This window comes from Rhyacophila brunnea, unplaced genomic scaffold (genome assembly GCF_057557595.1).
Source record: "Rhyacophila brunnea isolate RB1 unplaced genomic scaffold, BYU_Rbru_1.0 scaffold_17, whole genome shotgun sequence".
In the NCBI taxonomy this organism is placed as follows: Eukaryota; Metazoa; Arthropoda; class Insecta; order Trichoptera; family Rhyacophilidae; genus Rhyacophila; species Rhyacophila brunnea.
In genome coordinates this window covers 9,456,417-9,470,865 of record NW_028232827.1, presented here as the reverse complement: position 1 = coordinate 9,470,865, position 14,449 = coordinate 9,456,417, and the positions used below count along the sequence as shown (strand labels likewise).

At 33.1% G+C, this 14,449-nt stretch overlaps 1 protein-coding gene across 1 annotated transcript in view; it reads right to left on the bottom strand.

Moving 5' to 3' along the window:
* Nucleotides 1-14,449, bottom strand: part of Camta (Calmodulin-binding transcription activator) — a 604,660-nt gene that overhangs the window by 299,631 nt on the left and 290,580 nt on the right. The window contains exon 4 of the mRNA XM_085944160.1: nucleotides 11,009-11,076. Within this exon, the coding sequence (XP_085800286.1) occupies nucleotides 11,009-11,076 (68 nt within the window). The remainder of the gene's footprint in view (nucleotides 1-11,008; nucleotides 11,077-14,449) is intronic.

Below are 14,449 nucleotides of genomic sequence, written 5' to 3'. Positions count from 1 at the left end.
AATATTAACACTTATTGTAAGAATTACAATAAGTTAGCCGTGTGAACTGTCAAAACTGTTTATCTCGCTCTAAAATTTATCACAGCCAAGAGAGATGCTGTTAAAACAGCACTTATTGTAATTGTTACAATAAGTGCTAATACTTGGATATTTTCCTACCCTAGATAGCGATCGAAAGCAGTCTAGTGTATAGAATAGATGCGCTGATCTTTATTATAACTTAAAACCTTTATATATATATATATTCTGTAGGTAACTGTTTTTATTATGTCTGAACTACCCTGTGGACCATTACACCAATAAGGCAGGAAGTAGAAACGCGTATCAAAAAACGACCACGACGCACGAATCGCGATTCCCAATCCGGTCAACGGTTAACTGCTATTTTAATAATAACCGTAAGGTCAGAAGAATTTTCCCGGTCGGGCATTATTCCAGTGACTTACATGAAATCAAACAATACGAACCATCGTGCTAACGATTATGACTTACACTAAACGTGCCCATTCAATACGATGCTGATATTTTTTTTATATCAAAACAAAACAAGAACTTGAAACTTTTCCTGGCTATTTTTTTTTTCTTTTGTGATTAAGTTAATAGTGAAATTATCATCATCATCATTACGCTATCGAAACTCGAAATAATAATGCCACAATTTGAAATGGATATATATCCTTTCAGTCAAACCATTTTTAGATGATAACTACGTAAGTTTTTCACTAATTTACAATACTACCAAAAATACTAATATCTTATACGACTATTTTAAAGGCAGACGTGCCATATAAAGGTCTAAAATTAAGAAGTGGTAGCTCAGGGCGCTTATTATAAATATTCTGTACACTTTGTAGGAAGATTTATATTATATCATTATTACATCCTTTATTTTTATCCTAAAAATCACAATATAAAAAATAAGCCCTGTTTTATAATTAAAATACATTAACTATTTTTTTATTCAATAAATAATTTCCAAGATTCAAGAATCTAACATACTTTTATTGAACAAACATACTTTGAAAACCCTTCTGATAATTATAATATAACGACTAGAAAAAATATTTTTGGAAAAAATACGACACCAAAAAAAGTAGTTTATTAATTATTAGCAAGTGCAAGTACTTATGTACAACTAAAATCCTGAAATAAGTAAGTAATTAATGTAATAGTAATACTTCCGTGGCTCTCATGGTACAGTGGATAAGGCACTGGCCTTCCGCCCGAGAGTTCTGGGTTCGATTCCCAGTGAGGACACAATATTTATGTGTTTTTCTCAAGCCTGGGTATTTGTGATTGTCCAAAATTGCTAACAACCACCTTGTACGAAAAACAAGGACATGGTAATTAATAATTATTCTAATAAAAAAAAATAGTAAAACTTCCAATTAAAAAATAGAGAAGCCTATCGACAAAAGTAACGCAATTTAAAAAGACTACAGTGAGTATTGTAAAAACCACTAGTTAACTTAATCACAATTAGGAAGGACACGTATAGCTTAGTGGTCACAGAACCTGGACGCTAATCCCAGGGGGAACAGGTTCAAATATTGCTGGGTATCGTATTTTTTTCAAAAAGATTTTTTTCTAGTGGTTATATATTTCTCAGAAGGGTTTTCGAATTATGTACAAATAATATTTAAGTTTTAGTATTTCTTAAAATATGAAAGAATGAACTTTAGGATATCTGATCATATTATGTGTATCATAAAATCCCTATATCAGCGCAATAATAGAACACAAAATATTGCTATAGTATATATAGATTATCAAGCTTTTTCAATAAAAACGGTGAAATAAGTAAATACCTATATTTCACTTTCAGTATTGTGTCCGTTAATACTTGTACGAAACTAAATTGGCCGAATAGGATTCAACCAAATGAAATTTTCATTACATTCACTTTGCCAAAGCAATAGTGTAGACTTACATTCAAAATAATTACAAGATAAAAAGAATTTTTTATATACCTACAGCGTTTTTAAATTTTCTGTTGATTCATATAAACTTGACTTGCTAGCTTAAACAATCAAAAAAATTTGTACTTGATAGAAATAATACTGAAATGTCATATTGATTTCCATAGTAACGCACATATATATTAATATTTTAGTTGCTAGGATCCCAGACCCCTATCAACCAATAATGGTGTCGAAATAACTTTTCATACAAAACAGAATTAACTGAAAATGAATTCAATTCTAATTAAAGATGGCTAAAAGTATTAAAAGAATGCATTGGCATCGTGTTCTGATATATTCTAAAAGTTTCAAATGTCTAACTAGTCGGGAAGTTAGTTAAAAATCGATTGCAAGATTAGTACCGGACAAATAAGAATACGAGCTAAGAAAAACGTTGTAAAATACCATAACTTTGAGATACCTATCGCATATATATATAAAATAATAATGCTCCACTTTGATTAAATTAGAGAATTAAACATCAATTCTAAATAAATATTGAAGTATATATTATTATATATGAATTATACTGGTACAATAATTATTGTATCAATTGCAACAGAATAGTGAATAATATATATTGAATCGTTTACTCAATATCTATGAAAATCATTTTTATTATTGAGTTAAATTTATTTCAGTAAATAGTTCAGTAGCCCCAATGCTTCATGTTTACATTCGACGACAATAAATCGATTGGTAAATATTCCAAAGTGTTAAGCAAGGCTTTCGTGTTTTTTGTAAACATTATATTTTGTATTATTAGTACGTAGGTATATTTACAATACATTTTTAATGCTAAAATTATGCTATGTCAATCTTTATTATTCATTTTAATCTGAATCGTGAAATGGGAAGTTTCTCGCAGAGATAGCTGATTTGTTCTGCTAACACAAATTAAATCATAATGATTATCTAAAAAAAACAGCAGATTAAGGGGGGACATGCTCAGCGTACGTCAAAATGAAGTAGAACGTAGAATGTTTCATCACATTTAAAAGTTCAAATACATAGCTTATAATCAGTATCTTTAGAATTATCTGAAAATGTGTAAATCTTGCCCAATTTTTTGAATAATAAAATGCCTAATTCTTGTCAAATTTGGGATCTCATATATTATCAATATAATTTTTTATGGTAAATATTTCACTATAATAATGTCGACATAAATTTTACTAATTATTTTATAAATGCTTTTAAAAATTAATAAATATAAAAAATCTTAACACCACTTCACATGGACGTACTGAAATATGACTATATTCTAAAACAATAGAGCGAGAGGCTTAAAATAATACTATTTTATGTAATAAAAATACTTTATGCAGTCATCAAATGTTTAAAATATATATAAAGGATAATAAGGCTTCAAAATTATATAAATAGATTATCTACAACGTTTAAGGAATGTCCAGGGTTGTGCTCTGAAAATAGCATAAAATCTTCATTTTGACGTACGCTGAGCATGTGGGCCGTTTAACTATTTTGAGATCAATGCTGATTATATATAGTACTCCTCTGATTATCAAATTTAGTCCAATCCACCTACAAACAAAGTATACAATAATTAATACACAAGTGCACATGCATAAACATTTGTTTGATACTCAAAGCATGTCCACATATTATATTACCATGAGGGCCTCGTAGCCCAGTACGTAAAACATTAACTTCTCATCCAAGGGCTACGAGTATGATTCCTGGTGAGGTTACAATACATTTATGTGATTTTGTTAGAGCCTGGGTGTTTAGGATTATTTCACGTATATTACTACGCTACTGACATTGAGTCGTATGGCATATTATAATATAATATATTTTGTCCATCATAATAATTTGCGCGCTTTAATCAAATTAACATTACTTTTGACCATCTGTCGCTACTTTCCATGAAACAGTATAAAACAACAGCAAACATTGCTACACTCGCTCATATTTTTCAGCCGTGGCGGAACACAAAATATATGGGCATTTGCCATATAGACATTTTTTTTTCGACCATGTCCGATCCTAATAGGATCATATTATGAGCCTCAACAGAGTAAAGGTTTGCATTAACAGATTTTGTTTTTTTTTTACGAGAAATGGATGTCAGCCACTTGCTCAACCTATTAGGTCCATACCATGACAGACACAGATTGAAAAAACAATATGTGTACTTGCCAGACCCAGGATTCGAACCTGGGACCCACGACGCGATAGTCCAATGCTTAAGCCGCGCGGCCACCGTGGGTGTTAATTAATTATTTATTTACTTAAGAGCTAGTCGAAGAATTTAGGTTATCACAAGTTTTCTTACACCAAAGAAGTATTACTTCTAACGCGCGTACATAAGTACACAATCCGATTTTTTTGAAAATCTGCAGTCTTCGCTGGTCATGACATATAATATTAAGAAAGGACACCAAATTGTCATCAAAGTGCCTAATGTTGAGAAAATCGGTGATACTGCGAATCCCATCTAACTGGAGATCCAGAGTAGTGGACGCCGAAGAGTAGAAGTTAGAGGCGGCCAGGGCTGTACCTAATACGAAGGTTATGTCTAATGGATATTGGTTGGGCCATTTATATTTGCAGTCATCCTTTGTTTTTACCAACCTTAAATCCCCAACTATTGTCACAAGACCACCAGTCACGGGTCATCATCGACCATGATAAAAGTTAAGGTCAGTTATCTCAAGACAACGAACGGGTGCGTGTTGCCGCACCGCGTCAACTACCGAGTGATTCAAAACATATCTATTAGACCTTCGTTGCACTAAGTCTGTTACGGTTTGAGTGAACGTCGCGTCCATCAATCATAATACATATCATGATCATTCATCGACCTCATATATCATCTATCAAACTGTGCATGAGTGCGTGAGCACCGAACCGGCGCCAGCGCGCGCCAGCCCTCTCAACATAAAGGTCAGTGTATGGCATCCTGTGTAACCCCCCCCCCCCCCCCTATATCAGCAATCCACCAATCCAGTATCACCTTCAAATTACAGTCCACTGGTAAAAGCGCCACCAGATATTTTACGAGACTATCTTACATGATTTTCTAGCGAGTTAGTAGAAGATAAGCAAGGTGAGGCGATTTTAATTCTTCGCGAAGCAAATATATTATTTAAAGCGCCCGGCATAGCTGGAGAGCGATTAAAAACTTCCGTATCACTTCTAGCCAAAGTTGGACGAAAGTTGAGCGAAAAGTTGCGTTTTTTATTGAAACAACTTTGAGCATTTATGTGATTTAAAACATGTACGCCTGCCCAAAAGGCTTCTATCATTTTAATCAAACTTTAAATATTAAACTCTATTAGAAAACTCGGAAATCTTACTGCGAAAATTTTTCGAAAGTGGAAAATATTTTTTACTCTACCTTACATTGGGATAACTTAAATAAACGGGGAACATTTACAGAAAAAAATGGTTTTATTATTAGCATCGCTCGACAGTGAATTTCAGAGTTATAGAATAAATTCTATAAGTTTATTCTCATACTGAACTGAAGTGTATTTTTGGAATCGCCCATGAACGAAACCAGTCTATTACAGTTCAAACTACTAATTACATTGTTTGACAACCCATTAAAAATAAGATATAAGTTATAGCCAATAGAAAAAATCTTTTTCGAAAAAAGTAAGACACCCGGCTGGAATCGAACCAACGTCTCTTGGGTTTCGCGCCCTGTGCATAACCACTATGCTACGCTTAATTGCGACAAATTTTAACTATTGGCCTCATAAGCGATCTCTAAATTGATTTACGGTAGGCAATCGATTTTTGTATTCTAAATTAAAGTACTTATTACTTTAATTACTAACCGACATCACGGATCTCTCCAATATTTTTCTGTTGCAACTTACTTGAACTTGCTAATAATTTTTAATTAACTATTTCTCTCCAACAAATAATTCACAAAATTTAAGAATGCAATATTCTAATTATTGAACATAATTCTGAAAACACTCATGAGAAAATATAGCCAAATGAAAAAAATCTTTTTCGAAAAAAGTAAGACACCCGGCTGGAATCGAACCAGCGTCTCTTGGGTTTCGCGCGCTATGCATTACCACTATGCTACGACTGCCATGCTTAATTACGACAAATTTTAAAAGTAAGTAAGAAAGTAATTTAGAATACAAAAATCGATTGCCAACCGTAACTCAATTAAATTTAGAGATCGCTTATGAGCAGGTATTAATAAGGCCAATAGTTAAAATTTGTCGCAATTAAGCGTAGCAGTCGTAGCATAGTGGTTATGCACAGGGCGCGAAACCCAAGAGACGCTGGTTCGATTCCCGCCGGGTGTCTTACTTTTTTTGAAAAAGATTTTTTCTATAGGCTATAATTATTTTCTCAGGAGTGTATTCAGAATTATGTATGTTCAATAATTAGAATATCACATTCTTAAATCTTGTGAATTATTCGTTGAATAAAAGAAATAGCTAATTAATATAGAAGTGTTATATTTTCCAAAAGTCAATTATAAATTAATGGTGATATAAATTTATGATTCATTTATACCTTGAAAATGTTATTTTATTTAAATATTTATTTTAATATGTGACACGTCGTCTTGCTATCTGAAGAATAAAAATAATACGAAATAATTTAAAGGAAATTAAATATTATGAAAGTTTACAATTAAGTGGCAGAAATGTAAACATAGCATATAAGTTAAAAAAAAATGTTGAGAGCCTTTTCCACATAACCATATATTTATATTATGTGAAAATGTATTTAACTAAGATACTACTTTGTCTGAAAATCGATCACCATCCGATACCAATACCGATTGGATTAATTTAACGTCTTAATTAAGTAGATAACTTTATAACTTAATAACTTAAAAATACAACTAGATGCAAATTGTTATATTTTGTGTTTCAGGTTTTATTATCTGAGGTGTCTATTTTCAAATACTGATCCAATATTTGTAGCAAATAACGTGTTTGTATTTCAATTGTACACAAATGGTTGGTTTTAAGTCGTTGGTTTTTTTTTTTCAACGTATTGTATTTTCAAAATAGAATAATAAGCAAAACTTGTATTGTGTATCAACCATTAACAATTGCATTAATTCGTACAATTTTAATTTATTGTTAAACTAACTATACTTTCAGTAGTATGAAGGTATAAACCATTTACATGCTGTATGAAAAAATCAGTTATAGAATAATATCTATTATTGCCATCATCATTATAATGCATCACCACGACTAGGGAATCCAATCCCGAGCCAAAATTCTGATCTCGGGATTTCGGGATTACAATTTGACAATCCCGGGATCCCGGGACCGGCCCCGGGATTGGCATTTTTTCCATTGTTAATATAAAATTTTTATATTAAAAAATAACATTGATAAAATCGGTCAAAAATAAATCTAGTACAGTTTATACTATTTAAGACATTTATTGCTAATATTGTATACGTTCAGTCTTGGAAATACAAAAGTTTTAATGGAGTAAATAATATTTTAATATAAATAATAATGTGAATTTAATATGAGATTGCTGTTTCTGATAGTGAAGACTTAATGAATGGGTTAGCGAGATTTAAAATAGTAAAGCAAATCATGGTGTACTTATGGCCTTTCCGCTTCATAAATTTAATTAGTCAGCCAAATATGAAACTGCCGTGAAATGTATGAGATCATGATGGAATTACTTTGTTAATAGTGCGAAGTATTGTTTTTCCAATATTTCTCATTTTTATTAATTTATGTGAAAAAATAAAATGAATCGGCAACTTACACATGGGTATAAATCAAACTTCATTCAAACTCAGTTTATTTTATCAATCCCGGGATTCATAGGTATCGAAAATAGGTCGGGATCTTGGGATTGGAATCCCTAACCACGACTCGTAAACCGATGCATTATTATGATTATAATTTAAATTATTGATCTAACCAAGGCCATTTTAAGTTCATAAATCTGTATTTGTCGCCATTTTGCACAAACTAGTAAATCAGTACCAGTAACTTTTCTGTAATTAAGTTAATTTGTTTTCAATCCGTGTTGTATTCTCACCTAATGTAAAAATATTTGTAAAATACGCTAGCTGGAAGAGAGCCTCCCTACAAAAAACGTCCATTATAATTATCCACTCATCCCGTTGCTTGGTAATACCAATTTGTAGTCAATATCATCTATTCGAAAGAGACCATAAGGCAGTATAATATATTATATAATTTAGAAAAACACTTTCTGAGAAAGTATATTATAACCAATAGAAAAAATCTTTTTTGAAAAAAGTAAGCCACCCGGCCGGGAATCGAACCCTGCATCTCCTACGAGTAAACGCCCCAACCGGCGCATTTTATCCAATATGCTATGGTGTGACATACTAATAGCGACAAATTTAAACTATTGGTCATCAAAAGATTTTTTCTATTGGTTATAATATACTCTCTCAGAAAGTGTTTTTCTAAATTATATAATGTTCAATAATCAGAATGATATATCCTTAAATCTTGTGAATTATTCGTTTGAATAAAAAAAATAGTTAATTATGCAATATAATATGTTTAGACCATTTCTGCACTTATAGGTTTTTGAAAATATACGTCTCATTTCACGTATTCGGGATTACAGTATAGGTATAGAAATTATCAGAAACTCTTTCAGAAAGAAAAGAAGATAATTATTATATAGCAAGATTAAATGTAATTGATTTAAAGCAGAATCGCACTGCCATCAGAATATCACACAAGTTTGCCAAGTTTAGATAATGGGGGGCTCAATAAATAGTGTCAATCAATTCTATAGTGAATATTGGAAATGGTCCCAAAATTAATTAACGTATTCTCAACTAATCCACTTTGATCAATATGTATATAACATCAATAATAATAATAATATTGCCTGCAAGCTGGCTGCATGTTCGTGACATAAGCCGATCTAAATAGACAGCTAATACACGCCATGGCTGTTCAAACTTGTATGTCTCAGGAGCCTCTTGTAATTTACCATTATGAACGTTATTGAATCCATTAATTGAGTTAGCATTTACTTGGTAGAATTCCATTTTACAAGAAATGAAAATATAATTAATATTAAATTCTACAGGTTTCCAGGTCTACAGGTACAATTTGACACCTGTAGAATTTAATATGAATTGTATCTTAATTTCTTGTTATTGAATCCTTTTAAGAGATTCAGCGCTTACCCGGTCCATGATAATTTATAAAATTTATAAATTAATAATTAGTATTAACCATATTATAATATCAAAAAGGCGCGTTTTACCAAGTATCAGTAAGTACTAATATTCTTAAATTTTTAGCTTTGAGAATGAATATCTCCGCCGAATTTCAGGGATATACTGGTACTGGTAGCTGGTATATCAGGCCTAGGTGACGAATGTGATCACAGTTTTGCGTGGACGGGACATTTTGTCAGAGTCCACACTCCGAATCCTTCCAATCCATCCAAAAAAACCTAGTGCCCTACCCATCAACCAACAGCGGTACCTACTACAAAAACAATCCACCCGCAGCGGGTCTCACATGACAGAAGACGAGAGAAACGACGCGAATTTATGCCAGCCCTATGCTCTGACGTTTCTACATGATAGGGTGAAAGCAAGTAATAGTAATAACGTATATTGTAGCAGAAAATTGTTGAAAATTTAAAATAATTTATTTCACAATGGTTCACGGTTTTACAGCCATGATTTATCTACTATTAAATATGTGCCACATGTTATGCTACATTGTTATGAATATTAATTTATTTTGTCAACTGCCTGACGACGGCTATATAATTGGTTTGGCATTAATATTTTAATGCATAATTAAACATTTATATAATGTACATATATAGTTTCCCTTAGGGGATGGTGTGATGTTATTACTGTTATATTTTGGTATGTTATGTACTTAACCGTGCCAACAATTTAATCGTAATAATTTATATGTTTATTTAAGTCTAATAAATCGAAAGCTACGTTTTCCATTTAATTGCATATACTGAGGGTTATACAGTGATATTTTCCATTAGCAAAGTAGTTTAATTAGCAAATCAAGTTAAATTCAACAAAAGCCCGTATCACAAGCGCATACTATTTGAACTAAAGACTAATTAAGAGCTTGTTCAGATGGCGCGAGCGCGTGTGGACAGCTTAATGAGGTTACCTGTACCCCGACCGCGCGCGAAAAGTGACTCGCGGCGGTTACAAGTGGACGGCTCAATGAGGTCACATCTATCTGGGATTCGCGCGAGTTAAATTGTACCATCTGGACAAGGCCTGAGGCAGTCCATACTTTGTTCGCGTGAAATATGTAATGAAAAATAGACAGAAATACATAATGAAGAAATAAAAATCGCAAATTTCTTCCCTTTTGTCCCTCATATTGTTACAAGTGCGTCATTTTCGGGAAAGTTTCTTTTGGTAGGTATATTGAGAATCGATATTAAAGTTTAGTAATTGGGTACCCACGGTGGCCGCGCGGCTTAAGCGTTGGACTATAACGCGATGGGTCCCAGGTTCGAATCCTGGGTCTGGCAAGTACACATATTGTTTTTCAAATTGTGTGTGAGTCAGGGTGTGGACCTAATAGGTTGAGCAAGTGGCTGACATCCATTTCTCGTAAAAAACAAAATCTGTTAATACAAACCTCTACTCTGTGGAGGCCCATATGATCCTATTAGGATCGGACATGGTCGAATAATAATAATAATATAATTGGGTACCAACAATGCAGTCTACAACCCGTGCAAGTTTCATCAATTTTGATCCATACTGATATATTATACTACTTACGCTCTAACCTGAGGGTGACAATATAGGTGGACCTATTTAGAAATTCATAAAATAATGTCTTATACTTCATTGTAATTTTGTATGATTTTGTATGTAACTAATGTTTATACCTATTTAATTATTTTCTCTATTTGTTCATGTGGTGTTGTCTTGTCTTGAATTATTTATACTATTTAATGTTTATTTCATGGTAACAAAAAAAAATTAAGTCAATTCAGTATAAATCGATTTTAACTTAAAATACTAAGTCTAAAATAAATAAATTGCGAAGAGATCTTTAATAATATCTTACCTTATTTTTACTTCCTTCGACTGCCATTCTGTATGTCTCTCGAAACTGATTAGGATAGCAGCAATTTCCTGTAAACAATGACAAAAAATAGTGTTAAAAACAAAATGCTAATAATTGGAAAAGTTTTCCTGATAATGTTATCGAAAATACTGATTAAAAATCATTCGAAATTCGTACATCTTCATCCTTACTATTCGCAATATCGCCTCTAACATATCGGAAGACCACAATATACACTGAAACTACTAAAAAATGTATGTTCATCACACATTTCAGTCGTAAAAATGACACTAAGCCGGCTCGCAACATCACAACTCGCCTTGTGTGCCTGACAGCCATAAATCAAAACGTCTGAGACTGCCGGCGAATGTTGCATGCTACAACCTCGCACATCTACCTAGCGGCAAACGTCAAACGCGAAAAAGGAGAAGTCTCTCGTCTGCTATTTTTATTGTGTTGATTGTATGAACAAACGTCAAACGCGGTGACCAGCGATGAGCGAGCAATGACAGTGTAGACAGAGACAGATACAGAAATGGCCGATGGCCGCAGGCTGTACGTATGCGCAGTCTCAGAAGTTTTGATTTATGGCCGTCAGGCATACAAGGCGAGTTGTGATGTGCGAGCCGGCTAAGACACTTGTGAAGTGTAGACGAAATAAATGGATAATGATGCCAAATCACGAACAAAAACAGGGAGTTTCTATATTATAATAGAATCTTGTGAGACTTTTTATGCACAATAATTATTAAAATTATTGGAGGCTGTTTGGAGTTTTCATCCTATCCCCGTTAATATATTATATTCACACGGTTGCGTTTGGATGTGTGATGTGATATTATATATGCCTATATTAAAGAAACACGTTTAGGTATTTATATCGCTTTGTATTTTATATAAAGCACAATTATGACACTGGTGATATTATAAGGCAAGATAAACAATATTATGCTTTACCCATTACATAGTTTTACATATTAAAAAGCAAAATAAATTTTACATTTTTAAATAATAAGTACTTAGTTATTTGAGTAAAATAATTTTTGACACTTCTAAATTATTTCAGTAAGAATTTTTTGTTTATAAAAAGCGACACCTGTTGTTACTTTGACAGTTATGAGTAAAATAACATAATAATAAAAAAGGCAATTGATGCATCTTATAATAATCAGGCTTAAAAATAATGTTCAAATGTCGCGTTTTCATGTGGCTATTTTTATCGTTAAACTGTATACTGAACGACAGTTAAAAGTCATTTGACAAGTGAGAAAAAAAGAAAGTTGATAAACTAGTAAGTTCAATTGAATTAATTTGGTGTCCTTTCTATTTCTGTTGTTTAAACGGTGAATCATTCTTGAGTCGACAGGTTGCCTCGCAAGTTGCCTCGAGTAACCAAAGTGATAACAACTCACATCGGCTCGTCAAATTTTTGTGCTTGATGTAATCTTGCTTATGATACCCTCCTTTCACATTATACGGTTTTGGCCGTACGGCAAAAAATCGAACGGCGACATTCTTTTAGTGGCGTGAAGAAAAGCCTTGTCATATTACTCGGCAACGGTTGAAAACCGAAACGGCACCGTATAGCAGCCGTCCATTGTCACTGCATTGCACGGCGGCCGGACGGTCACCGATGACTCAACACAACACTGAACCGCAAACTGAGCTAGTGACGGAAAATACCGTGCATAAACCGTATAGTTAGAAACGAGCGTGAACTTGTTGCCGATTCGGATTTTGACCGTTCGATTTTTTCCGTACGGCCAAAACCGTATAATGTGAAAGGAGGGTAACAGTTCAACTTAATTCAATACATGGGAACATTCCTTTCGATTGCTTGACCAACATTCATCATTCGCCAGACAGTTGAACAAGAAAAATCGACCAGTGAGAACGCAGCACAAGTTTAGTGTGGTTATGGCAACAGTATATGGAATGAGAACTTTTGTAACCGAATCTTCTCTAGCGAGTTTAATCGAAGTTTTACGCCGGCGTAATTCGAGATTACTTTGTCATTTTTATCTGTGAGACAAATCGTAACTCAGGACTCGCCGCGACGTGGAATAGCCCGCCCGGCCGACAGTTAACACGATGAAATGCGCGCCGCTGTTGTTTGGCCGACGCCACTGGCGGGCCGGGGCGCGTGCACCGTGCATAAAGCACCGCTTTATTATTTCATCGCGGGCGCTAAATAATAAAGGACGCGCACTGTGCCACCAGGGGCGGCAGGGCGATAAATAATAAATATAATATCTAATTAATTAATTGATCACTACGATATTATGTCACACTTAAGTATAGGTATCTATTAATATACCTGAGCATTAATTAATTATTATGAAATATCACATTTTGTAGATGTCAATATAATGATATATTCACGATTCATTTCAATTAAACAATGAATTATGACAACAATTAATTTTAATTCGTATGTTTGTTTATTAATATAACCTCAAATCTGTGACAGCACATATTTTAGCCAACGCACATACATCAACAGGCACCACTTAGAGAGACAAAAATGCATGTTCATTAAAACATATATCATGGGTTAACATTATTTGGTAATGTTGGTATTATACATTGATTCAGAGTGAGATGAAAAAAAACAGTATAATATTATACTTAACAGTTTCTCAAAAAACAAAAAACAAAAAAACAGCGCACCGTGATCAGTTTATTTATACATTTTTTCTAATCTTTACGTTTTTCCTGAGAAAAAAACATTAATGTTCATATATTGTGAACCTCTACGAAAATTGGTAGGTACAGTAATACGATAACTCGGAGTAACGCGGTTCTACTGGAAAAGCACTTGACAATTGCAAGCTTGAAGAACGGCTCAGCTCAATTGAAAAGGGCTTATAAATTTTAAAAATCATACGACTCCAACGAAGAACGCGTTATAGCTACAAAACATGGGGAAAAAATATTAGTACGAAGAAATTCTGCGTGAAAAAAAGAAGGCATTGCGTTGTCCGACGAATTTGTTAGATTTTATATAGCAATCGACATCGAAATAAGTTTTATAGATAATTAATTTTTGTTATATTCTTTGTGGATATTAATAATATGTACCTACAAAGAACTGCAATTTTATTAAATATTTTCTTCTAAACTAGTATTTTTGTTAGTCCTTGGACGCAATTAAACAAAATTTATATGTATTTATATGCAAAGTTGTACGATTTACACGAACTTGACGCGATTTTCGTCGGGCAGATCTATCGCGTAACTTCGGGGTATTACTGTATATTTACAGAAAAAATACGCTTATAATAATGTTTTATCATTTTTTTCAATGAGTAAGACTAACATAATAGAATTCTAAAAAAATAGTGTAGCCATTGGGACTTGTTTGTAGACTGTAGCGGCGTTACTTCAAAAAGAGACCCATAGATGGCACTGCCTATTGACTGGACACCGCAAGCGCTATGT